At 31.8% G+C, this 26,084-nt stretch overlaps 1 protein-coding gene and 1 long non-coding RNA gene across 4 annotated transcripts; one reads left to right on the top strand and one right to left on the bottom strand.

The window, feature by feature from the left end:
* Window positions 1-892: 892 nt before the first annotated feature.
* Window positions 893-13,039, bottom strand: LOC140439929 (mitochondrial outer membrane protein SLC25A46-like). 3 transcript variants are annotated; one of them, XM_072530117.1, is made up of 2 exons: window positions 12,553-13,039; window positions 893-9,811 (listed from the first exon to the last, which is right to left on the bottom strand). In XM_072530117.1, the coding sequence occupies exon 2, from the start codon at window positions 9,750-9,752 to the stop codon at window positions 8,532-8,534; it is 1,221 nt and encodes a 406-aa protein (XP_072386218.1). In that variant the 5' UTR covers window positions 9,753-9,811; window positions 12,553-13,039; the 3' UTR covers window positions 893-8,531. The 3 variants fall into 3 exon arrangements, with proteins under 3 accessions (XP_072386218.1, XP_072386216.1, XP_072386217.1); XM_072530115.1 differs by lacking the exon at window positions 12,553-13,039 and adding an exon at window positions 11,867-11,960; XM_072530116.1 differs by lacking the exon at window positions 12,553-13,039 and adding an exon at window positions 11,784-11,903.
* Window positions 12,073-24,421, top strand: LOC140439931 (uncharacterized). The gene is made up of 2 exons (XR_011950758.1): window positions 12,073-12,392; window positions 23,198-24,421. It is a non-coding gene; the product is annotated as an uncharacterized lncRNA (long non-coding RNA).
* Window positions 24,422-26,084: the final 1,663 nt, after the last annotated feature.

Genomic DNA, 26,084 nt, shown 5'->3' with positions numbered 1-26,084 from the left:
ACTTTCTTATTATTTATTAAACTTTGTTTAAATTTGCCTGAAATTAAGGCTCTTATCGTGTTTGCATTGTGAGCAAAAGAAGAGCTAGATTGATTGAACAGTTTTTGCGAAATTTAATGTGTTTATAAGATATTTTGAAAAACGAGCCAATTTTCTAAGGTCGGCTCAGATAATTTGACTGATCACAATAGTCCGGGGCTTATTTTCTTTATTAAGAGGTATACTATTACCCTATGGAAAAAAAAGTTTAAAAAACTACATTTATGTACACAAAATGATTTAATAATAAATATCATTTTTTAAGCTTATAAACATTTACAATAACTTACACTTACCGGCACGAAAAACGAAACACTTGCATTTTTAAAATAAAAACTTACAATTGGAATACCCTTTAAACTGTTATTAGACTGAAGAACTAAGCGATATATTGCTCAAAAGTATCAAATATCTAAGAGTGTACACCGTATTTTTACACGTTTCTTGGCAACAGGAGCTTACACTAGACGACCTGGAACGACGTCCCCAACGAAAAACTAGTGCCCGTGATGATCACTTCATCCTCTAACAAAGTCTACGAGATCGTCGTGCCACGGCTGTACAAATCCGAAATCAACTTCAGTATGAAGTAAGCTCATTTTACTGTAAACAATTGGAGGCACGTTTTATTTACCGATGAGTCCAGGTTTACCTTGCGGTCTCCAGATGGCCGTGAGAATAGTATGTGAAAGACCACGTGAGCGTTTTGCAGAATGTACCTTCAGTCCTATGGTAGGCTATCAAGGGGGCTCAATTATGGTGTGGACTGGAATTTCTCTAGAGGCACCTAGTGCATTCTCTCGGAACGTACATCGTTCTGAGAGGCTCCATAACAGCTGCCAGGTACATTGATGAAATTTTCCAAGATTTTGTTGTGCCTTATGCCAGTTTTGTTGGAAATGACTTTGTTCTGATGCATGATAATGCCAAACCTCACAGCGCGAGAATTATTCAACAGTTTTTAAATGAAGTAAACATTCCTGTAATAGATTGGCCAGCACTGAGTCCAGACAATCAGTTACAAGAAGTCCTTTTATAGGAATGGGAACTTATTCTTATAGAATATATATAATATTATTAAAATCAGTTTATCCGGACACATGATTTAAGTTTTCATTAACTGAGAGTCATAAAAGTTTAAAGAGAATTAAAATTTTAAGTTTTTATTTTAAAAATGCGAGTGCTCCGTTTCTCGTGCCAGTGAGTGTTAGAATTTAGTTTAAATTAAATCGCAAGAAATATTTAGAAAGCTAGTTAAAAAACACAACTTTGAGAAAGGAAGCCAAAATAGCTCCTTTTTTTAAAATCACTGTTACGTTAATTAACAAAATTAGATAAGGGCTACAATCAACCAATCTTTTACGAGAAAAGTCAAAGTTTTTAACAAAACATTTAGCAAACGAAATTATTGAAAATTGTTTAAACAGCAGTGTTGTAAACAAAGATTACTTTTCGTTCCGACTAGAGAAAAAGGAGTGGGGCTATAGCCGAATGAAGTTCCAGCCGCGCTCTTCAAAAAATCCAACACAGCTTCAAGATAGAGCGATCGGAAAAAATGACATATCTCGGGTTCTACTTAACTACATTTGCTCTTTCTTTTCTTTAGAATGAGGTACAACGTTAAAATAATATCATTTCTCGTATTTTCATTGCAAAATTATCCAAAACAAAACAGCTAATAACTACGGAATGTACAAACCTTTTTTTATTTATTTATTTAAAACATAATTATATTAAATAAATATTATTTATATATAGTATTAAATTGTTATTTATAAACAATTTTACTACTGGAATAACGTTGACGAAACAAGCACAGAACAAGGTTAGCGATAATACAAAAAAAGGAAAAAAGAGGAAACAAATGAAAACCGAACCAAAACACAAGAACACATTACGAAAAGAACACTTACTTTTAGCAACATGGAATGTAAGAGGCACATATGGAGATAATTACAGAAATAAAAAACCTATATCAAGGTGCTAGAAATGAAAAAAAAGGTTTCCAACAAAAACCCATATGCGTTAAAAACAAAGCAGGAAATAATATAAGCGGTGAAGCAGAAATAGTCGAAAGATGGAAAGAGTATTTTGATGAATTACTAAATGGCAATAATAAGTCAAACTAAAGAGAATGTATGGAAGCAGAAGCAAGAATCGAACACTTAGAAGACATAGAAGATAATTCACCTAGCAAAGAACAAATCGAGGAAATCATAAAAAATCTGAACAACAACAAATACCCTAGAAGCGATAACATAACAGCAGAGATGATGAAATATGGTGGAAAACTGTTAAATAATTGGATATACAAGATCATAAAGGAGATATGGATAAAAGAACGAATACCAGAAGATTGGAAGGAAGCCATTATTTGCCCATTACACAAAAAAGAAGACAAAACAGAATGCAGTAATTACAGAGGAGTAGCGTTACTAAATACCGTATATAAAATCCTATCAAAATCCATAAAAGATAGCTAGAAAAAGAAGTTGAAAATATAATAGGCGAATATCAGTGCGGATTTAGACGAGGCAGAAGCACAACGGACCAAGTATTCATAATCAGAGAATTACAAGCAGAAAGCTAAGACAACTTACCAACGATAGTGTTATTCATCGACTTCCAGCAAGCATACGATAGAATAAAGAGAAAGGAATTAAAAGAGACCCTTGAGGAACTGGGAGTTAGCAGAAAGTTGCGTAACATGATACATCTTACTTTAGAGAATACAGAAAACAGAGTCAAAGTAAACAATCATGCATCGAACAAATTTATAGTAAACGAAGGATTAAGGCAGGGCAGGGCGATCCTTTGTCATCATTACTCTTTAATTTATGCCTAGAAAAAATAATGCGAGAAGCGAAAATCAATAGAGAAGAATTCCTATATCATAAAAGACACCAAGTTTTGGCATTTGCGGATGATGTAGTGTTGCTGGCAAGAGGAAAAAAAGAGCTACAGGAGATAGTACAGAGAATAGTAAAAGCAGCAATGAAAATGGGACTTTACATAAATGAAACTAAAACAAAATGTATGCAGTGGACAGATGATCAGTTCAGGGATGGACAAAAGTTTAAAATAGAAGTAGAAGAAAGATCATCATACGAATTCGAAATGGTAGAAAGATTTACATACCTAGGTGCAATAATATCACATATACCTAACATTAAAGAAGAAATACAAGCTAGAATAATGACAGGCAATAGAAGTGTACATGCTCTTAGTGGAATGTTAAAAAGCAAGTTTTTATCAAGAAAGGCAAAAATACAGTTATACAAAACAACTATATAACCAATAGTAACATACTGCAGTGAGACATGGACAATGACAAAAAATGAACAAAATTTACTGGAAATATGGGAAAGGAAAATCCTGAGGAAGATATATGGAGGAATAATAAGGGACGGTTTATGGATAAGAAGATCAAATGATGAGTTAAAGAAATTATATAATCAACCTAATATAATAGGAGTCATAAAGGCACAGAGACTAAGATGGTGAGGTCACCTAGAAAGGATGCCGAGCACGAGGACTCCAAAAAGGGTACTAAACTACACTATAGCTTTAAAAAAGAGAAAAGGAAGGCGAAAAATAGATGGACTCAAGAGGTAGAAAAAGATATGGAAGAAATTGGACTAGAAGGCCAGAAAAGAAAAATGAAGAACAAGAAGGAATGGAGAAAAATCACATATCGAGCCAGAGAAGATCTCAGTACATAAAGGAAAGCGAAAGTGAAGAAAAAACAAACTTTTCAAGCCATGGGCCTCTAAGGCCTTTAGTGCTATTGTATATATATATATATATATATATATATATATATATATATATATATATATATATATATATATATATATGTATATATATAAACAATTTTTTGTAATACTCTTATTAAATTTGAACAAATCAATTTTTAAGTATTAAGAGTTTAGTTTTAAGCATTAAGAGTTTATCTAACAATAAAAGACTGAAAACTTTTGTTTTCAATACTTCCACAAAATTACAGTTGCTTCGGCCAGAGTGCTTTTCTCAAGTTATCTTATTCACTCTCAATCACTTATTAAGAGTTTAGTTTTTTAGTATTAAAAAAATATTTTTAGAACAAAAAATCGTATATATGTATAGCATCATATTACAAGAAATTATAACTTCTTAAATACCTTGTAGGTATGTGGTTTCGACCATGTAGCGGTCGCGGAACTCTGCCCGGCACAAATTAACAATTAAAAAACAATCGGTTGCTATGAAGTTGTTATTAAAAACTGCTCGGGATTTTATAAAATGGAATTTTAAGTATAATTTGAATATTAATAAACTTAAAATTTAATTTTTCACCGAGTTAGCGAGCATTGAAAACGGATATTTTCGCGCTGTTTAAGACTTTAAATTGTTTTTAACTCGAAAACGATGCATTTAGAAGAAATGTAACTAACAACATTTTTTGTTCAGAATGAGCCAAAAAAATTGTTACGGTCAAAAAAAATTAATTTTACAATATTTAAAAAAATGCTTAAACCATTTTTGACTATCATTTTCTCTTGTCAACATTCACTTTTGTTATTCAAGGACTATTTCAAGCAAAAGTGTGAATTTCAACTTTAAGAACTTATGATAAATAAAAAAATACCAATAAAAAACGACTTAAGAAAAGGTTTGTACATCATCATCAACCTGTATGCTGGTATTTTTAAGCTATAGCTGAGATAATTTTAAACAAAAATGTTTATAAGCAATTTTTGTGTAGAATGAACAGTTCTCTTAGAAAAAACGCTTGAAGCGACCGTTGATTTTGAATGTTAGTTGATTATCAATGTTCAATAAAATTTATATAAGCTCGACGGTAAAATTCTATATCTTTTGATTTAAGTGTCCTATCGACAATCAAAATTCGTTTTAAACGTAAAGAGTTCAGCTTTCATATCGTCGGTCTAGTTATCAAAGGTCATAACTCCCCAAAAATCATATTTTTACATTTTAGTGTTTATAGCTACTATCAGCTGATCTCTATACGTCCAGAAGAAGCCTTAACTCGGAAAAAACCTTTAAAACTGCAATTATCAAAATACCTATAGAAATCACCATCTGATCTAAATTTTCATATGGTTTCTGTTTCAGCAGAAACTTCATTAAATTTGATGGTAGGTCTACTGGAGTAGTGCTAAATAATGATCCTTTGATTATGTCATCTTACACTGATGGTTTTGATCAAACTTTTGAAACAAGCTTACACCATGACACAGTTGAAGATGGTAGCCCTACTGAGCAGTCATGTTTTAAAACAGTTACAGAAGACAGTGTTCTTGATAAAACCCTACAGTTTTAATATATTGGATGCTATTAATATTTGCAAGAATATTGAGATGGAAGACAACTTGGGCATACAACCTGATAAAACTATTCACTAGCCAATCACGTCCACTGCTGGACATAGGCCTCCCCCAGTTCTTTCCAGTGATGAAACTATGCTGGATAATAAGTTTCAGAATGTTGGAAAAAGAGTTGTACTTGAAGAGGTTCAGCAAATAGTTGAAATTGGGCAAACAGTAGAACTTGAAGTTGAATAAACAGTTGACTTTAGAGGAGAGGAAATTATTGAAGAAGGTCTCCAGGTTAGAAAAGAGCTAACTTCTAATAAAAGAAACCGACAAAAACGTCACGAAGTAGTGTCAGAAGAATATTCTTTACGTATTTTTTTAATTTTATAGTGTAATAAATAAATAAATACTTTAGATTCTTGTGTGTCTCTTTTATTTTGTATACCCTAATTCCTAAAAGAAAATGTCGTATCTCCTCAGTAAAATTAAGATTCTTGCCAGAAAAAGTCGTATCTCCGGCAATTAAATATTAAAATGTGAAAATGTATTATTTTTTATTGGAAACTATTTAAATAAGCTTTTCAATTTACAAAATTAATAAAACCATCCATAAAAATTAATATAACACAATTTTTTCAGTTTTCTTCTTTTCCTGTAAAATTAGCATTTTTGGAGTTACAACCTTTGAAAAATAGAAATCTATCCCTTTCATTGACTGGCTACTATAAAGTTTAGATTCCTAGAACCTAACCTTCAAAACCTATAGCATGAAATTTTAGTTTTGAGTTTTGGCAACAAAATGTGAGGCATTTGAAATATGCTTAAAAAACGCTGGATTTAAACTTCCACATAACAAACGATCTAAAACGTTTAATTTTTTTTTTAATTACACTAATACGTTTTCCAAAAGAATCAAACTTCTGCTATAAACTACATTCAAAGCCGTCTTCTTGGAGGCAATGCAGAATGCACGTGACATGCGATCGTTTGTAATATAAAACATTAGGTTCTGCGTTTTTATTCATATTTCAAATGCCTCATATTTGTTGCCACAAATCAAAATTGAAATTTCATGTCATAGATTTTAAAGATTGATCTCTAAAAATGAAAATTTTCCTACGACTGGTCAATGAAAGTGATCAATTCTATTGATCTCACGAGAATCGTAAAAATGGCGAAAATCGCGCCACGTTTATTTATTTAACACCTTTATAAAAACTGAGTTTCTTCGCGGCAAAATACAAAAACTGCATACGAAAGCTGAACTTTTTACCTTTAAAACGCATCTTGATTTTTGTCAATAGGACACTGATCAAAAGATATCCAAAACATTGATTTCGCGTGCCTGAAATTCAAAATCGACGGTCGATTCAAGCGTTGTTTCTGAAAGAACGGTTCATTCTACACAAAATGTGCTGATAAACATTTTTGTTTAAAATTATCTCAGCTACATTTTTTATTTGAAATATTTTTTTCTACGACGTATAAATTCTTGGTAAATCGATTTTTTCGCGTTTTTTACCCCCTAGGAGGAGGGTTTTAGGAGGAAGCTAGGGGGAAAAGTGGTAAACTTTTTTGCATCTTTTTTGTGGTCCCAAAATTAATATTCTCGGCAAAATTCAGCTTGTTCGTATGATTTTTAGGGTCAACTCTCTAACGACTAGACTATAAGTTCAGTACATTTACACAATCTCCGCTACAAGATGGTTAAATGCTATGTGTGGTCCATATTGTTATACGGCATGGAAACATGGACGTTAAGAGTACCTTCCATTAATAAGTTGGAGGATTTCGAAATGTGGACGTTGCGAAGAATGTTCCGCATACCATGGACAGATAGAGTGAGAAACGAGGAAGTCTTAAGAAAGGCAAATACTGAGAGAGAACTAAGTACTCGATTTGATCAAGGTACGAAAAATTGGATACCTCGGCCATATTCTGAGAGGAAAAAAATACGCAAACCCTCAACTAATCATCCAGAGAAAGATTGAAGGCAAGAGGGGAGTAGGTCGCAAACAAATGTGGCTACGGAACATAAAGAACTGGACAGGCATAAATAACACTGGCGATCTTTTGCATGCCGCAAAAGACAGACGTCTGGCCTTAAGATAATTCGCCAACGCACTATAGGTGCACGGCACTATAAGAAGAAGAAGACATTTACAGAAATTTTAATAAACATTAAAAAAGTTATTAAAAATATTCAAAAATAACTTTTTTGTTTATCATCCGATTTATATTTAGCATATATCTCATTTTGTGTACTTATCTTTTTTTTTCTGAAAAAGTTGTGTTTTTGTAATATCTCTATTACACATTTTAACTGTCAAATCGTCTATACAGTTGTGACGAGTAAAAATGTAACTTAATTGGCATATAAGTAATAAAATGGTAACTAGCGGACAACCAAGGAAATAATACAATTAAACATATAAAAATAATGCAAACAAGAAATAATTATAAGACATGTAAGTACTTTAAATGAAACAATAATTTACAAGTTGAAAGTATTTGAGCTGTCATGCTATCACTGAATTCTGAATATATCATGGATGACAAAATTACCAATGAGAAGTTGTTTAGAACAATGGTGTTTAATTAAAAGAAAAAAAAACAAAATAGTTTGGTAATATTATAAGAGGACCTAAATAGTTATTGATGTGACTCATTATTCAGAGAAAAGTTGAAGGAAGACTATAAATTGGGTGTAAGAAACTGTCTTCAGTTGGAAGATTTGCTACTGAAAGAAAAAGGTTCCCTATTATTAAAATAATGATAACTAAGGTCTGAAGACAGATACAGCATCACCAGAAGAGAAGAATGAACATTTTAATAGCTGAAAAATAATACTGAACATTACAAAAAAGAGATATTAATATCCACATCTAGAATAGGTATTCAACAGAATTTATAGAATTATATTTGTATGTAAATACAATTTTAACAGGTATAGAGAGTGCAATAGATGGGAAGAAAGGAATTAAAAAGAAAGTTAGGAAAAAGTTATTTCTCAGTAATATCTATAAATAAATGAATATGAATATGAAACATTCTATCACAATGTTTAAAAAAAAAGAAACTTTGGAAGAAGAAGGAAAATTAACTACATATTGAAAACAAAAAATAAGTTCATAAACCTTACCAACTTTTTCTATGAGAATAAGTATTCCATGGACTTCAAGGAAGTAGATATGACCTACGTGAAACAGTCAAATTGGAAATGGCAGGAGGAGAAATTTTCGCTGGTATTTTCGGTTGGGATTTAGGATTTTGAACTACTAAATTGCCAACTTGCGTTAGGATCCAATGTGACATTTTTAAAAGAGCTACATGAATTGTATACTGCAGAATAAGAGCTCCAAATCCTTTATAAAGGCCACTAACACCTTCATTTGCCAAACAATTTTCATAGCAATCAATAGCACCCGAATAGTTTGTTAGAATGGGTAGCACAGATCTTCCTGTGTCCAAATTATCAATGATTGTACGGGTACCTTGTAGATGGATTCTGTGAATTACTGTTTCAAATGGATAAAAAAGAATATCGGTGGTAATCAAAGCAACTAAGGAAGCTGTTAATTGAATGTCCTGCATTTCAGAATTATATGGGTCTTTTGGTAGTGCGCCATTTTCTTCATATCTTGCTCTTGATTTAACTGCCAGAATTCTAATAGTTATACCTTTAACTAACATAGAGAACATATACTTAGCTAAACCTAATGTAATAGTAGGTACAATAAGAGCCCATATTGGTAACATTCTACCATTTGCTGGTGAACCCCAATGTAATAACCTCATGATGCCTTCCTTGAACACATCTAAAATACCAGGTTTTTCACTAGCTATATCACTTTGAACTGTTTCTACAAAAGAAGCTAAATAAAATGGAGTAACAGTAGCTAAACTAAGACATTTTAGTAAAGTATGTTGAAAAAATTGTTTAAGGCTGCTATGCCAAGATATATCTTTAGGCCAGGGCGTTACTTTAGAAATCATATCATCTACTCCTAAGGACATTCCTTTAACTAATAAAACTGAACCTATACCTTTCCAAAGGCTTGTTATACCTTGGTGTTGATACAAACGCCAAACTACTGGCATTAGAGTGAAAGGTTGTAGATGATATTTCTGGGCATTTTGGTGAACTTGACATTGCCTCCTAAGTACCACAAAGGGATGACTAAGTAAATTTTCAGCTACTAAACTAATAAATGTGACACCAGAACCAATATATCTCTTGACTTTAATATCCTTTGGGCATGTGTAGTTTAAATCCAAAAATGGTTCTTGTTTCAAGAAATCATCATGTACTGGTAATCTTCTAATTAAATCAGGATTATTAAAGTAAGCTTCATCAGTATTCTGATATTGATATGCAAAACTGTTACTTCTATCCATCTTGTAAATGTATCAACCAGGTCTACTGAATTTAAAACATTACAACAATCAACAATGTCCTAAAATAAATAAAAATTATATAATAAAACAATAATTTTTAGAGTATAAGTATACATAAAATATAATGTAAAGATTTCTGTAACTAAATTGTAAATCAGTAATTACACATATTTATTTGTAATAAGAGTCTTTTATAATCAACATTAAAACAATAATAGTTTTCTTTTACTCTTTTAAGAGGGGTTTAGAACTGCAGTTGGGTACAATTCTGTTTATTTGCCATCTAGTTTACACACAGGTTAGCACAGGTATTAATATTTTTAACAGTCATAATTGTCTTTGATTTTAGCCAAGATTTTTCAACTGTTATTCATATGTTATTCAACTGAGTCCTTTTGATAATTTTATAAATAAGTCGATATTTCTGGACCTCGGAGGAAAACTGTACTATGTCATTTCACTTAATTTTTCAGGAGCAATGTTTGAAACTTCATATATCATAATTATACACCAAATTATTCATATATTTATCAGAAATGTGTTGAGATCAACTTTTACAATTACAATAATGTGTAAAATTCCACTAATAAGATTTTATTTAGTCCCTAATAAAAATTGTCAATTGTATATGACATTGTGTAGTATACTTTCTAAAAATTTTAGTCTGCTTTTATGAAAAATTTGGATAATTTACTAAATTTGGGTAAATAAAAGCTGACCAATTTCAAGTAAACTTCGTTTTATTAAATATAAATGCAATTAGATAAAATTAGAATTATTATAAAATAAAAAGAAGTGAAAATGGATAGTAATTACTAGTCATCTTTAGGATAAACTCTTGTGATCTTGTTGCTTCTTACATTTTTGTAGGTGTTGCATTTGCTTGGAAGAAATGGCAATATATCCATAAGATCTTTACATTTTTATCACTGATAGGCCTTAAACTATCTCTGAAGGGTTGTAGTTCAGTTGGAACAATTCCTGATCTTCTGTTGAGACAAACCTCTTAGAAATCAGAAATAAAACAGAACAGATTGTGATATTAAAAATGCACATTTACCATTATCAGTTTTCCAGCTTATGTAAAGGGACCCTGGTTTGCCGTCTAGCATCTTGAATGCTTTAAAAATGTCCAGCTCCATATTATCTTACTTATCTTACCATATGTTACTAACCGGTTAGTGTCTAAATAGTTTTGGACTAACCCTTTTTTCTTTTCAATGGTAGCATTGTATTTCTTTAAGGGCACATGCATATGGCCATTCACATATGGCCTTTTTTATCACATTTTTCACAGAAACATTTTTCAGTGATTACAATATAGCTTTAAAAACTAAAATATTATAAAAATCCCAAACCACACATTATTAAACAAAAGTGTAATCAAACTATTACTTTGTTTAAGAACATCAACAAGGACAGTTTTCATCAAGATTTCATATTACATAAACAGTTGTAATATTAAACAAATAATACTACATCTATCAGTGCCACTGGCTCGTACTTCACTTAGTTTACATGGTATTTTTACTTCCCAAATGTATTATAAATAGTGAATATTTTCTGTGTCTTTGCTATGTAAAAAGTACCACTACGTACACATAGTGCCGTTTACCTCCACGGTCCAGATTTATTTTATTTGAGAACATGTCCAGACTTTTAAATGATACTGAAATGTCCTATAGTTTGGGCTACCTTGTCTATGCATAATAAATATATCAAGAATTGTTCACTTATGCTTAATCCCATGTTTTCGTTAGTTATATACTTATTAGTTTTTGGATTGATCTTATAGGCGCAAAGTAGTCTACTAGAATAATTTATTAAAAGGAATGGGAAATAGTACATCAGCTTGATATATTGATCAGCATGCAAAAAGAGGATATCTGCAAGCAGAATTCAAATGTTAGTTTTGTCTAGGTTCTATCTTTGTTCGGTATTTGTTTAGGTGTTAGGCGACCTTAAATATAAGCTGAAATTTGAAGTATTTATTATATACTGTAAATGAAAAATTAAGTATTAAATACATACGTATAAGTTGCATGTGTCAATAATAATGTATTTCGTTTCTGAAATAACAGTACTACAAAATTAACTTTATTAATTTAACTTACTCATTTGATTAGAAGAAAAATAAAATATATTTTGATAATAAACGTAACAATTTTTAGGTTATATAAAATCAGCAGTCTAACTTTGACGTTTGTATTTTGTAAGGAAGCATAAAACATTAGTTTGTTGTAAGGTATTTTAGTGTATACAAATTTACATTTGATCAGAAACTTATATATTTTCTGATTTGGTTAATAGAAAAATGAGTATTTTAATTGCAATTGAAATTCATATTTTATCCTTTAAGTGGTGTGTTGACTATAATGGAGACGACACATAAAAAACATAGTATGAAACTAAAAGAAACATAAAAAAAATACTAATTAGAATTTCAGTCACACCAAATCTGATGAAAATCCATTGAAAATCAGTCCTGCATCAGTCAACGTCAAAAGTCATAACATATTGACAGTTTGTCAACATTAAAATGAAAGCTGAAAAACATTAAATTTTCACTTTCACAAACGTTTACAATTATTGAACTTTATGCTATATACATATTCTTGGACAATTATTTATAAAAATGAGGTAAGTTAGAACTTTTGATACTGGGGTCAAAACCATGTTCACATGTAGTTGAACTTAAAAATATACTTTTGTGTACCATTATTATGTATTTGTTTAAAACTTATGTAGTTTCAGAAAAACGGAAAATACTAAAAGTTTTTGCCTTATATGTGTTTCTTACAAAATCATGATCCATAAGTATTTCTTGGACAATATATTTTCAACTTTTATTATCCCTATAGAGGACCTAATCTTTGTTCCTGATGGTTTTTGTTATACATATCTTTATATCGACATTTTATTTCTTAAACTTCTTAAAAATTATTGCAAACGTTTTGGATTAATAGCACTATTGCACTTAAATCAAGGAAAACATTATTTCACATATTTTTCTCCACATTTTTGTATCATCCTTGCTATTTACTGTGTAGTATACATTTTGTAGATATTTTGATCTAAATCTAAATAAGAAATATTTCTCAAACTCTTTTAGAGACTTTTATCAGTTAGTACAGTAAGTTATTTAATTGTTTTCCAGAGATCATTCTAGTGAATAAGTTTTCAACTGGCAAATAATGCAGTTTCTATCAATATTGATAAGCATTAAAAATAAATTACCTTATCTAAGATATTTAAAATATTTATTCAGATGTAATGTAATTAATATATTTTTCAAATGCTGAGTGTGTCATTTTGGTTTTTCCATTTTTTCAGGAAAAGTACTATAAATTTTAACAAAACATTTTTATTTATTTGCTCATTCAGGACTGAAGATATTGTAAATAGAATTTTAAGATAAATAACAATATACATACAGTACATTTTTACAAAAATAACAGTACATATCTAGCTAACTATAAATTCACCAATGATTTTCTTTGCTAATTTGTTATGTAGAGCTGAAATTGAATTTGGCTATTTTTATTGGTTTGGGTTATGATTTTTTTTCTTTTAGCTTTGAAACTATGAAATCAAAATATCTTTGAACCATAATATTTAGATATGGAAAACATATAATAAAGATAATTCAGTTTCTGACGAGCAATCTCAAAAACCCAATAAAATATACAGTGTTTGTAAAAAAAACGTAACTTGACGCTGACTCACCCTATAGTTACTTTAAGTCTTATCAAAGTAATTTTCTAAGGACTGCAGATTTATTTTATAATAAATAGGAAGTACAAATCGATTAACAATTTTAATCTTATCAAGAATTGTAGGCTTTCGCGCTTGGTGTTGTGTAATGGTAAATTTTTATTAAGTATGTATTTTTCTTTGAATAAAATTTGGTTTTTTTATCTTGCGTGGAGATGTGTTCTACAATGGCTATTCTGACTCAGTGATCAAGACGACAGTTTTGAATTAGTTCTCGGTATGCAATGTATTTTTCAAAAATACCCAGCCTGCGACAGAACGAGGACACACTTTGTATCAGATCACACATTGTCTTATTTCGTTGCAGTTCGGTATTGAGTACATTTAAGTGTTGCAAAATGTCTTTTAGGAAAGCCACAGCCAACATACTTCTGTCGTTTGCCAGGAACTCCAAATGCTGAAATCCACAAAAATCTTTATTGCTTCTTGGATATTCAGGTTTTCTAAGAAAGTAGTTATTTCTTGATTTATTTACCAAAAACGTTCAATCACTTGACCTTTATTTAGCTAACGAACATTGTTGTGTTGAAGTAAATCAGACTGGGTTGAATTACAGTCGGATAAAAAAACTTTGAACTGCCTGGTGAATTATGCATTGATAAGATGCTAGTCCAGTATTATTTTCTTTGATTCGCTTTACAAGTCCCCTTTCTTTGCCGACCATAGCTTGGACCCCATCAGTTGACAGAGATGCCATTTTATCGTAACTTATGTTTGATTTTGTCATAAACTAATCAAAAGTCTGGAATAAATCTTCTGTACGCGTCTGGCCTTTAAACGACAAGGCTGCAAGCAATTCTTTCCTAAATATTTTATTTTCAATACAAAATCTCACGAAAATAGACATTTGTTTGTCTTCAACAATATCATATGATTCATCAAGTGCTATGGCGTAGCAAGACGCCTTTTGCAGAAGTTCGAGCAAACCTCTTGTATTCTCTGCAGCCAATATGTCGGTTCTTCTTGTATTGCTTTTTGTCGACCATGGAATACCTTGAATTGCGGCAAGAACATCCTTTTTATCTTCAAAAAATGTTGTGGCCACTGCTAGCATACATTCCTTAACTATATCAGAGTCTGAAAATGGCTTCTGGTGTTTATTGAGCGTCCAAAATACCGGCAAAGTTGCATCTGCAGATTTTTCTTGCTCGCTCATACTTTGAAGTAGTAAAGCGTAAAGCTATACTGTTCAGTCCATTGCGTCAAAAAATTCCTATTTTCACTATCAACTTTACGCTTATGATTGAAATATTTTTGGCGGTCTAGTGTTCGACCTTCCGATGTCCTGAGTTGGACCGCGATCCGCCAGTTACCGAACGTTGCTCTATTACGTCGCCAAATCATACCGCCGTGTAGACAGTTTACGAACCTACGGCGGTGTGATTTGGCGATGCATTAGAGCAGTGGTTATCAAACCTTTTTAGTCGCGGCACCCTTTTAGGGCTAAAAATATTTCGAGGCACACCAACCCTTGAAGCGATTTGGGAAACGACAAAAAAAAATACAATTCTGAGGCTTATTTGATTTCAATATAAACTTTATTTCGGATCAATAAAATACAGTACATTTGATATTCAAATATCCTTACTTAATGTGATGAATGAAATTGTTTCGATGATGTTTTCATTATATTCTTTATAATTATGGGAATCTTTGTAAGTTTCACTCTCAAATCCCTTGATGCTTGAAGTTTGCTTCTGTATTTGTTTTTAATGTAAGGGTAAAAGTACAGAAATAAATCAATGTGAAACACACAAGTTTTTTTACTGCAACCTTGCCAACAATATTATTTTGTGAATATACCTGTACCCAGAACTTTTCTTGGCTTCCTTCACGTTATTTGAGTTTTAAACTGCTATCTTCGCTGATCTCAAGTAGATTTTGAAAAACTTAATTTGTCATTCCGACAGGTTTATTTTTTGGATCGCACGAAAACTGGTCCATCATCCAGCTATATAAGTCATCTGAGTCAATGTCAAGAAAATAGTTTACAATACTTTCTTCCAAACCTTGCAAATGAGCAATAACAATTTCAAAGAAGTTCGTTTGAGGATTGATTTCATTTGTTATAACAAATTCCTGTAATCGAGAGAAATTTGTGAGGTTCCTCTTTTCAACAGGTGCTTTAAAAAATGTAACTTTTTTACGCAAGGCTTTGATTTTATGAAAGATGTCTGAAAGGTATCCCAATTTTAGCAACCAATTGACATATTTTAATTCTTGGATGAAAGACTCCTATGTAAATGTGATATTCAGTGGATCTTTTAGTTCAAATAGTCTCCCTAAAATTGTTCCAAACTGTTACAAACAAATTCAAGCCAAAAGTAAACTCCTCTTTACAAACAAACAAAAAAGTTCGTGGATTAACTTTGTAAATACTTTAAACAAAAATACTCCCATCAGTAAAATTTGGAATTTTGTTAATAAACTAGTGAATAAAAATTACCGTACAAGACGATATCCCCTGCCAAATGAACTAATAGAAGAGTTGCTCGACAAATTTGCTCCGCCATATGTTGACCTTCCTATTCAGGATAACAATAAAACTAGTAAATACAATATTTTCCAGGAAAGTTTTGATATGATAGAATTTGAGGCTGCACTTAAGTCTTCAAAGTCCTCGGCTCCGGGGCGCGATCAAATTACTTATAACATAATATATGAATTACCTCTTATAGCTAAACAAAGTTTACTAACAATTTTCAACGATTGGCTTTTCAATGGAAGATATGTGGATCATATGAAAGAAATAGTTATTTGTTTAATTCTTAAACCTAATAAAGATAAAACACTCTCCTCTTCTTACAGACCGATATCATTAATGTCTTGCATATGCAAGACATTTGAAAGACTTATTAAGACTCGATTAGAATGGCTTGTAGAACATTATAGTATCCTTCCAAGTACACAATATGGATTTAGGGCTAGTGTTGGTACACTGGATGCAATATCACATTTAGTTACCGACATTCAAATAACGTTTTCCAGAAACAATTATCTTGCTTGTTTGTTTTTAGACCTAAAAGGGGCATATGATTCTGTTAATTTATCCATTTTACACAAAAAACTATATGATATAGGATTACCTCAAAATATAGCGACTAATATTGTTCATCTTTATAATAATCGTGTTATATATATTAAAGATCATTTAAACCAACTACACGGTCCTAGAATTGCTCATACAGGTCTTCCACAAGGATCAGTTTTAAGTCCGTTATTGTTCAACATATTTTCAGCAAGTATTCATGGCATTTTTGACAACACAATCAATTGCATCCAATACGCTGATGACATATGCATCTATACAGAGCGTAACTCGTATACTGACTGCCTGGAGGCTCTGGAATCCATCATGCAAAACGTTAATAACTGGGTAAAAAATCATGGACTGACCATTTCCCCTGACAAATCAGCCACAATGATATTCACTAGACATAGGATTCGTACGCCTGACAAAATAAAGTTGTCTGGATATGATATACCTATTGTCAAAGAATACAAATATCTTGGCATTCTTCTTGATCCCAAACTCTTATGGTCAAAACATGTGGAATATATAAAAAGTAGGTGTGAAAAAGGTATTAATATTCTTAAATGTGTTACTAATCGAAGATGGGGCGCTGACCCTAAAGTTGCATTGATGTTTTACAGAGCCTACGTGCGATCTATTGTAGACTATGGTTGCATTCTGTATGGTGCCGCCAGTAACACAAACTTATTAACTGTAGACCGCATTCAGTTTAAATGTCTAAGAATATGCTTGGGCACCATGAAGTCTACTCCTTGCCCTGTACTACTTGCTGAAAGTAATGAAATACCTCTTCAAAATCGTCGAGAAATTATGGCAATTAAACATATCCTGAAGCTAAGATTAAATAATAATAATCTACTTAGTCAACTGTATGAGTTATCTATTGAAAACCTCTCAAATAAATACTGGCGCATAAAAAATTCTCCTCCACTTGCTGATGCTTTCTTAGAAACTAATGAGTATCCTAATATCTATGGCAAAGAAAAAAGATTACCAATATATAAAGCTAATTTTCAGGTAACATTAAATAAACCAAAAATCATTATACCAAAGTACACAGAATCCCCACAAATAAACTTTGTCTTACTTAGATCCATATTGAGTGACTATAATGATCACGTAATAATGTATACCGATGGTTCCAAAAAAGAGGATGGTGCCACAGGTTGCGCTGTTTACATTCCACATAAAAGCGAATCTTTGAAAATTAAACTTCCATCACATTGTTCAATATATACTGCTGAAGCGGTAGCTATCGAAAAAGCATTAGATTGGCTAGATTCACACAATTTAAATAAAGCAGTAATATTATCAGATTCATTATCGGTCATTAAAGGATTAAACTCAGATATGACTCAACATAAAAGAAATAATATTCTTTGTGCTATTAAAAATAAAACATATAGTAAAGATATTACAGTTATTTGGGTTAAAAGTCACATTGGTATCGAGGGAAATGAACTGGTTGACCAGCTTGCTAAAGATGCGACCCATGTTGGACTCTATATTCCCATATTTACATTGGAGGACTTACAACAACATTATTATAACAAAATTTTTATAAATTGGAAAGAAAAATGGAAAAACATAGCAACGAATTCAAATAATCAATATTATACTATCCACCCTACCTTGCCACAAGATGTTGACTATATTTTCAAATATGCAATGCCAAAGAAGTTAACAGCCACAATTACACGACTGAAAACTAATCACGGTGCATTCCCAGCTCACTTGGCTAAGTTAAATATTATCCCTTCTGGGGTGTGCTCATGCGATAATATATCACAATGTGACATCAACCATATTCTTTTTAAGTGCGATAAACATAGGTATGAAACAGATCAGCTGTATTCAAAACTATCAGAACTTAAAATTCAGACTCCCATAAACATCACCCATTTACTCTCCTTAGATAGTAGAGAAGTATACGAACTAATATGTAACTTTTTATTTAAAGTTGGTTACACTATTTAAAATCTAATATCTTACATTACAATTCTGTGGCTAAAGGACTAGTTTCCAAGCCAACTCACCAAACACACACACACATAAAATTGTTCCCGTCGATAGCCACCGGACCTCTGTGTGGAGCAAAAGATTGAAGTGATACATACCCATATCTTCAGCGGTGAGCTTTAAAAGGCGTGCTTGAAGCGGAAGGATCTTCATACGGTTAATTATTTTCACAGAACCATCCAATACGTCTTTTAAATCTTGCGGCATATTTTTAGTTGCCAAAGAATGGCTATGTAAGATACAATGACTGCTGGAGGCATTTTCTGCCACTACCTTTAATTTTACCATCCATTGCAGCCGCTCCATCACTGCAAATATCCACACATTTACTCCACTCTATATCATTTTTTCTTATATACTCGTGGATAGCCTTGAAAATTTCTTCACCAGTGGCATAACTTTTAAGCTCTTCACACGTTAGGAGTTCTTCTTCTATTTTCATCCCAAATGGTAACGTCATAAACACAAGCAGAACAGCAAGTCCAGCAACGTCGGTACTTTCATCAAGCTGTAAACTGAAGAATTCACAAGTTTTTAATCTATTTATAAGCTCTCTCTCTACAAAGTCTGAAATAGTGTGAATTCTCTTGCTTATGGCGCTGTTTGGCATCTGCACATTATCAATCTTCTTGGTTATATCTGGATCTAACATGCATTTTACGACATCCTTCACGCAAGGTTTAATCAGTTCCTCGGCAATGGTATGGGGTTTTCCAGCTTTTGCAATGTGCAAACCAACAATAAATGATGCTTTAGTATCGTTTTCGTTTTCATTTTTGCAAACTCTTTCCATCATGCATGACTCTGTCTGAAGAGATCAAGCACGACGTTTGAGGGTTTCTTCAGCCTTATCGGCTAAACCACCAGGATGATGACTTTCCAAATATCTTTTTAATTTAGATGGAACCAAACACCCATTAGCAACAATTTTGTAACAATTAACGCATTGGCCTTCTGGTGCCTGTTCGTTGCCAACTTGAATAAAGCCATAAACCGTGAGATAGGTAGGATCATACCTTCTTATTTTTACCTGAATTTCTTTTTGGTAAGGAACCTCCTTTCCACGAATTCAAGGAGAACAACTTGGATGAGCTGGACTCGAATGGATCTCGTGGACATTTGAATTTTTTCCATCTCTGCTAGTTGTCACTGAATCAGTTGATTCAGTGACTTCACTACATTTCCTTTTCAAAGACCCAGATTTCAGCCAATTTTCCATTATTCCGGAATGAAAAGAATGTCCCAAATAAAAGAGAGCAAAACATTGCCAACAATTAAAGGTATTTTCCAACCGTAATAGTTCAAGACATATTTTATGGCAAAAATAGCAACAAAAGTACATAATATTATACATATTAATTCCAATGAATATAATTACTTACGTCGTCACTTTTCTTCTGTAGTTATATCTAAAACTTCCACTTTAAAATCTAACTCTAATTTTTACAAAACTCACTTATCGGCTTCAAGAATTATGGAATGTGGAACTGTGGAATGAATGCTGGTAGCAGTCGCGTCCGTCGAATTCGGCTGTTTGTTTCTCGGTCGCCATCGAGAATACACAAGTACAAATAGTCAACATGTTTCGATTGGACAGTGGCGCAGTGGCCGGTTGTTCGACTTTTCTTAAATGTTCCACGTCACCCTTGGTAAATACTTGAGGCACCCCAGGGTGCCGCGTCACCCACTGTGAGAACCTCTGCATTAGAGAAACATCATAAGTCCATGACTAAAGGCGTTTCTACTATGCAGCGTGCATGTCGGTGATACGGATTGACTGACTGAAAACACTTCTTTCCAAAAATGTGAATATACATTTAAAAGTCCATTTTAGTGAAAAGTCGATTTTGGTAAAATTATGGGGTTTCTCAAATAAGCAATTCATATATCGTTCATTTTGAAGAAGAGGGTTACATCTAAGAATTTTCACTTTTTCAGTAGAGAGGTTTTAAAATTCTCATCAATTTATTTCATTTATATTGTGCAGTGTTTATTGATATTGTAGGATTTAATGATTGAGTATGATAGATTTCTGATCTTTTAATCGCTCTGACAAATTTTTGTTTTTATAAGATATCAGGTTTAGAAAAAAACTTGATATAACCCTCTTGAATAAAGAAATATTATCTTTTGAAGAAATTGATTTTGCTCATAAAGTTACATTTTAGAAATTGTATTGGTAAAGTATTATTAAAAATGCCATTAAATCAATATTATTTAATAAAACTGATTAATAAAACATAAAAAATTACGTAACTAGTTCGTATCTATTACACAACACAATATGAAACATAAAGCAACAATAATAACGTTTGTTTTTCTTTACAAATTTTTATAAAAACTTAAATAGTATTCAGGAACACATCGCTTTTTTTTCTATTAAAGACAACATTCCGTTTTTCTTTTCTTAGCTTCAGTGATTCCCACTTTTTTTGTAAAAGCTTTCTTTAAAGCAATATTATTGATATTAATTTCACGCCTAGAACGCACAATTCCCACTTGATCACATTCTGCTTGATTAAAAGATGATTTATAATAAAGAATAGTAGAATTGTTGCGATCTAACATCAAGATCCTCACATCAGATATTTTAAAATTTTTGGGAATAGTAAGGTGTATGTTTGCACACAAAGCTTTAAGATAAAACACGTCATTAAAACCCATTTCATGTACTTTATATATGGACTTCCAGTTTTTTTAGCTGTCCGAATAATGCACTCAGATTGGTCAGGTACGTATATTGGACTTGATTTTTTATATTTTTTTATCTGTTTTTCTATCATAGCGTGGACACTATCCCCTTCACTCTGTCCATGTCCGGAGACAAAAAATGTATGCGTTATTGATTTTATGGGCAAAATAGTGGTGAGCAGTATTTTTTAAATATTTTGTTTCTCTGTGCTTCGTCTAATTTTTCGGAACACTTTAACTTGTATTTATTTCCGCAGGGTGGTAAAAGGGTTTTAGCTGGCTGTAATATTTTGGATTTGGTTTTTGTGCCGTCTGCATTTTTAACAATTCTGGTAGATAAATAGGCTTCTCCGCCATTTCGCAATCTCTTTGAGTCTGCTTGTTGCCACGTTGCAGGCTGCCGAAGTTTCTTCCTAACCACCTTTTCATTGTTTGAAGGATGTTTAACTTTTCTTTTTTAATTGCATTACCTGTTGTTAATTTAACTTGCCTTTTAATGACAGGTGGATTAAAAAGAGGATCTGCATGCTGTCATCTGATCCATAAGGATCGGTTTTAGAATGTTGTGAACTGTTGTCTGTATCCGAAGTTGTGTTACTGCTAGATGATGACTTACTGCTAGATGATGACTTACTTCTTGATGATGAGTTACTGATTCACTGCTTGAAGATGAAGTACCTTTATCCGTAGCTTTTTTAGGTAATTGAGTTTCTAAAAATAAGAATATTACCACTTATAATAATATTCACATTTTTAGTAATTTTAAAGCAGTGTATCTTTGTATTTTATCTTACCCAAAAAATTATTATTTCCATTGAAACATGTGTCATCATTTATCATAATAGGGCTGCTGAAGATTTTTTCAGATGGTTCTGTATTATTAATAAAATCTAAAATAATATTCTTTATACAAAAAATCCGTATTTTTTCGATCTAAATAAGAACTTAACAGGAGAATTTTCTAAATTTTCCTTGACAAAATGTTCCATCACCCACTTTGTTGTTGGTGTCGTTTCTATAGTATTTACTGTATTACATTTAGCATACATTATGTTTTGTGCATCTTTAAAAGAATTGTCCGAATTATCTTGAGTATAATTGCCTTGACTATCTTCATCATTTTCAAGATTTGCCAAAATAAGATTCGTACGGCTGTTATTAAGCATTATTTTAAATTAATCCTAAAATAATACTACTATATATATATATATATATATATATATATATATATATATATATATATATATATATATATATATATAATACGATAAAGTTAAAATAATTTACCCAATGCAAAAAAAAAGATAATTCAAATATAACAAAATATCTTTAAACAATAAGGTTACATTTCACAAAACTACTTTTTACGCTCACTGCATTGCTTCTATTTTATGATATATTATATAAAAGAAAGTTACAACTAAGAAAGTAACTTTTTATCAGAATATACTATTCACTTTTATCGTTATACTTTTAAGAAAAATGGGTATATCTTTACTTATAACTCTATATACCAAAAATAAATGTATAAAAATAATATTACCTTTGAGAAAAAGGGTCCAAACACAAATATCACCTTTTTAGTTATATTAACTTATCTTTTGTCAATTATATTTAAAGATATAACTGTATTCTGTAAAACGAATAACGTTCAGTAAAAAAAGGTCAAGTACATACTGAAATATAACTGTATTTTTCATAGTCAACTCGTTAAATTCGGGGAACGACAAAGAGTTGCATCTGCCATCTCTCGGAAACTTACAAATGTAACCATTTTTTCTATAGCAGAAGACATTATTTGGAAGCTATTGATGCAATAAAAAAAAACTTTAACATTTTGAGATGTAACCCTCTTCTTCCAAATGAACGATATAATAAATTGCCAAAACAGTGCAAGTTTAAATCTCAAAATTATTATTTTTTACAGTGGTCCACGTATGGGGATGTCACAGCAAATAAATGGGTCTAATCGTCGGCCTCCAAATGTTACCCATATGATTCCCAATGAAAGATCTGTTCATACTCAGCACGGCGATTTGATAAAGTACATTTATGATTCTTGGAGTAAGATTGAAATGGATCGTAGCCCAAATTCTGCAATGTACTACCAGGAAGAAGTTAATCACAATTTAAAAGACTTTCAACCATTCGATTTAGAAGGATATTGGGGACGAAGAAAACATCTAAATATGAATTATGTTAAGCACCCACAGTCATAGCATTTTTATTTTTATTATTTTAAGTGATGTGTGATTATATTGTATTTAATTATTAGATGTGATTTTCTTTTTGATAATATAATCAAGGTGTTCATACAACGTTGCCAAAGTATAATTTAAATCGTAACTAATTGTGTGTTGCATGAGTAACTATAAATTCCCTCAAGCTCATCTTTATAAAATTTGACAGTCAAGTATTGACTACAGTTTTTCTTTACACTGGCCTATTATAACAATAGGTTTGTATGTCGTATACTTGACAAAACCCTTTCTATTTAAACTATTTGCATAACAATGGTACAGTTTCATATTTTGAAGTTTCTATGATGTTAGCAAAAAAAGCAACAATTTTCGTTGTATATTTTTTCCGCATTTAAGATCATAACTCAAAAGACAATCACCTGTGACGATATCAATGACCAGTTTAATATCCTTTTTACCGATTTTGGAGAGGAGCTTTAGAATACTTACAGAAATGAGTAGTAATGGGAACGATGTGCAAATATTATTAGGAATAAACAAAATCGGTATAATCGCAACTATGAATTTTACAGAAATCGTTGTGAATATTAATATATTAATTGAATATTTCCCACAGCTTATTGTAAAGAGTTGGTGTGAAACTCATTAAAACATAACGTTTCTGATTTTGTTACATTTCCTTTAACATTAAAAAAGTGTACCTAATATGCCTTGAAAGTTATCAAAAATAAAACACATTTTCATTAACCGTAGAAATGCACCTTTTTACCTTACATTTTCTATTCTATCTAGAGATTAGATAAGTAGACTTTCAATTACTGACTAGACTTTACATTGACCTTAGTTCAATTTTATTTGTTTTTCAGAAGTTATTTAGATCTAAATTGTTACAAAAGCAATAACTATTGTTTCGTGACATTTACCTATTAAATGACAGTATTTTCTACCAACTATTGTTTTATAATTTATTACGATTCAGCTATAGTTATCCCTCATCAACAATATGTTAACTCAAAATGAAAATTCAACAAACGATGGCAAAATCGGACTGAAGGTACGTGCGCACTTGACCGGACCGGCTGGCAACGGAATGCACCGCCACAGCCCGAAATTAAGTGCCGGAACGTGCATTTATCGACAAAACCACACAAGCTCAGTCAGGGGATTTACATATTTAATGGGAGATTGTAAGGTGTATGCAAAAATTATTGTTATTTATCGGAATGTCATATTTGTTCCGTACCAGAGGTCCAGTCATTGAATTTTCTCTCATAAATTCAATTTATATCTCGAACCCCAAAGACGCTTATTATTAGAATGTTTATAACTAATAGATTGCTGAATATCCGTTAAAAAAAAATATTGTTATAGTCTGGCAAACATTAAATCAAATTAGTCATCCGAAATCACTCGCCGTAAATGGTGAAATGTAGCCGATTCACTTGTCCATCATGAATTCTAGGAAATTTTTAATTCGTTCATTGGCGGTTCGTAAGAAAAGATGTTGTCCTGCTGGTCACTTTAGATTGTAACAATAGAATATTTATTTCTATATAGAAATTTTAAGAAATATATTCAGGGATTCTATAGTATTCACTGCCTTCCCTCGATCAACCATTTCCATCTCTCTCTGTTGTTCCATTATCCATCGTTTAGGCCTCTCTTACTCATGGCGTCGTCTACTTCGTTCCTCCAGGATCTTCGGGTTCTCTTTATCCATCTGCTGTCGCTAGTTCTTCATAGATGTCCATACCCCTTTAGTCTTTTTTGTTCTATATATGTTAGTATGTATGTTTCTATTGATGTTCTTTTATTTATTTCGTCATTACTTCTATCCATTCTTGTTACTCTGCAGCATCTTCGCAGGCAGTCCATCTGTGTTGCTAGTATCTTACTTGTTCTTGTTGTTCTAATCTTTGCTTAATTTCTTCCTCTGTTGTTGCCTTTTTCGCGATTATAAACCCCAAGTATTTGAATTTATCATTTCCTTTGATTGTTACGTTGTCGTAAATCTGTAGATATTCTATGTCGTCTTCACTTGTAGATAGGTACTCTGTTTTCACGAGGTTAATATCTAGGCCAGCCTTGGTATATTCTTCATCATGTAACTGAGGTCTTCTTGATCTTGTGCAATCACTACTTGATCGTCTGTAAAGCTTAACGTATATAGGTATTCGTTTCGTACCGCTACTCCCATACCTTCGCATTTTCTTTTCCATGTAGTCAAGGCTTTCTCTAAGTATGTTTTGAATAGGGTTGGAGATTTGGAACAACCCTGCAGGAGCCCTTTTGTTGTGGTGAAGTCTCCTATGATTTTTGTTCCCATTTTAATGGAAACTTTATTTTCTTTATACAGAGCTTTTGTAGCTTCTATGAGTTCCGTCTGTATTTCTAATTTGTACATAAATACAATACTCCTCACAATTGATTCTACGTATTGCGTTTACAGCAGTAAACAGAACGACAAGCAATTATCAAGATTCGAAGTTTATTTCTGAGAAAAATTTAACTCTCTTTAGTGTCAAATGTTTTTATTATTAGATTGCAATTATTATACTTAAGAGGTTAGAAAATGGCAGAAAAACAAACCGAATAAATTTGTTGAATTACAAG

The sequence above is a fragment of the Diabrotica undecimpunctata genome, chromosome 4 (assembly GCF_040954645.1).
Source record: "Diabrotica undecimpunctata isolate CICGRU chromosome 4, icDiaUnde3, whole genome shotgun sequence".
Classification (NCBI taxonomy): Eukaryota; Metazoa; Arthropoda; class Insecta; order Coleoptera; family Chrysomelidae; genus Diabrotica; species Diabrotica undecimpunctata.
The sequence above is the reverse complement of the archived record's forward strand: the minus strand, read 5'-3'. Positions and strand labels throughout refer to the sequence as shown.

Coding starts and splice junctions, on each gene's coding strand:
- LOC140439929 (XM_072530117.1), bottom strand. CDS start 9,752: ATGGATAGAAGTAACAGTTTTGCATATCAATATCAGAATACTGATGAA.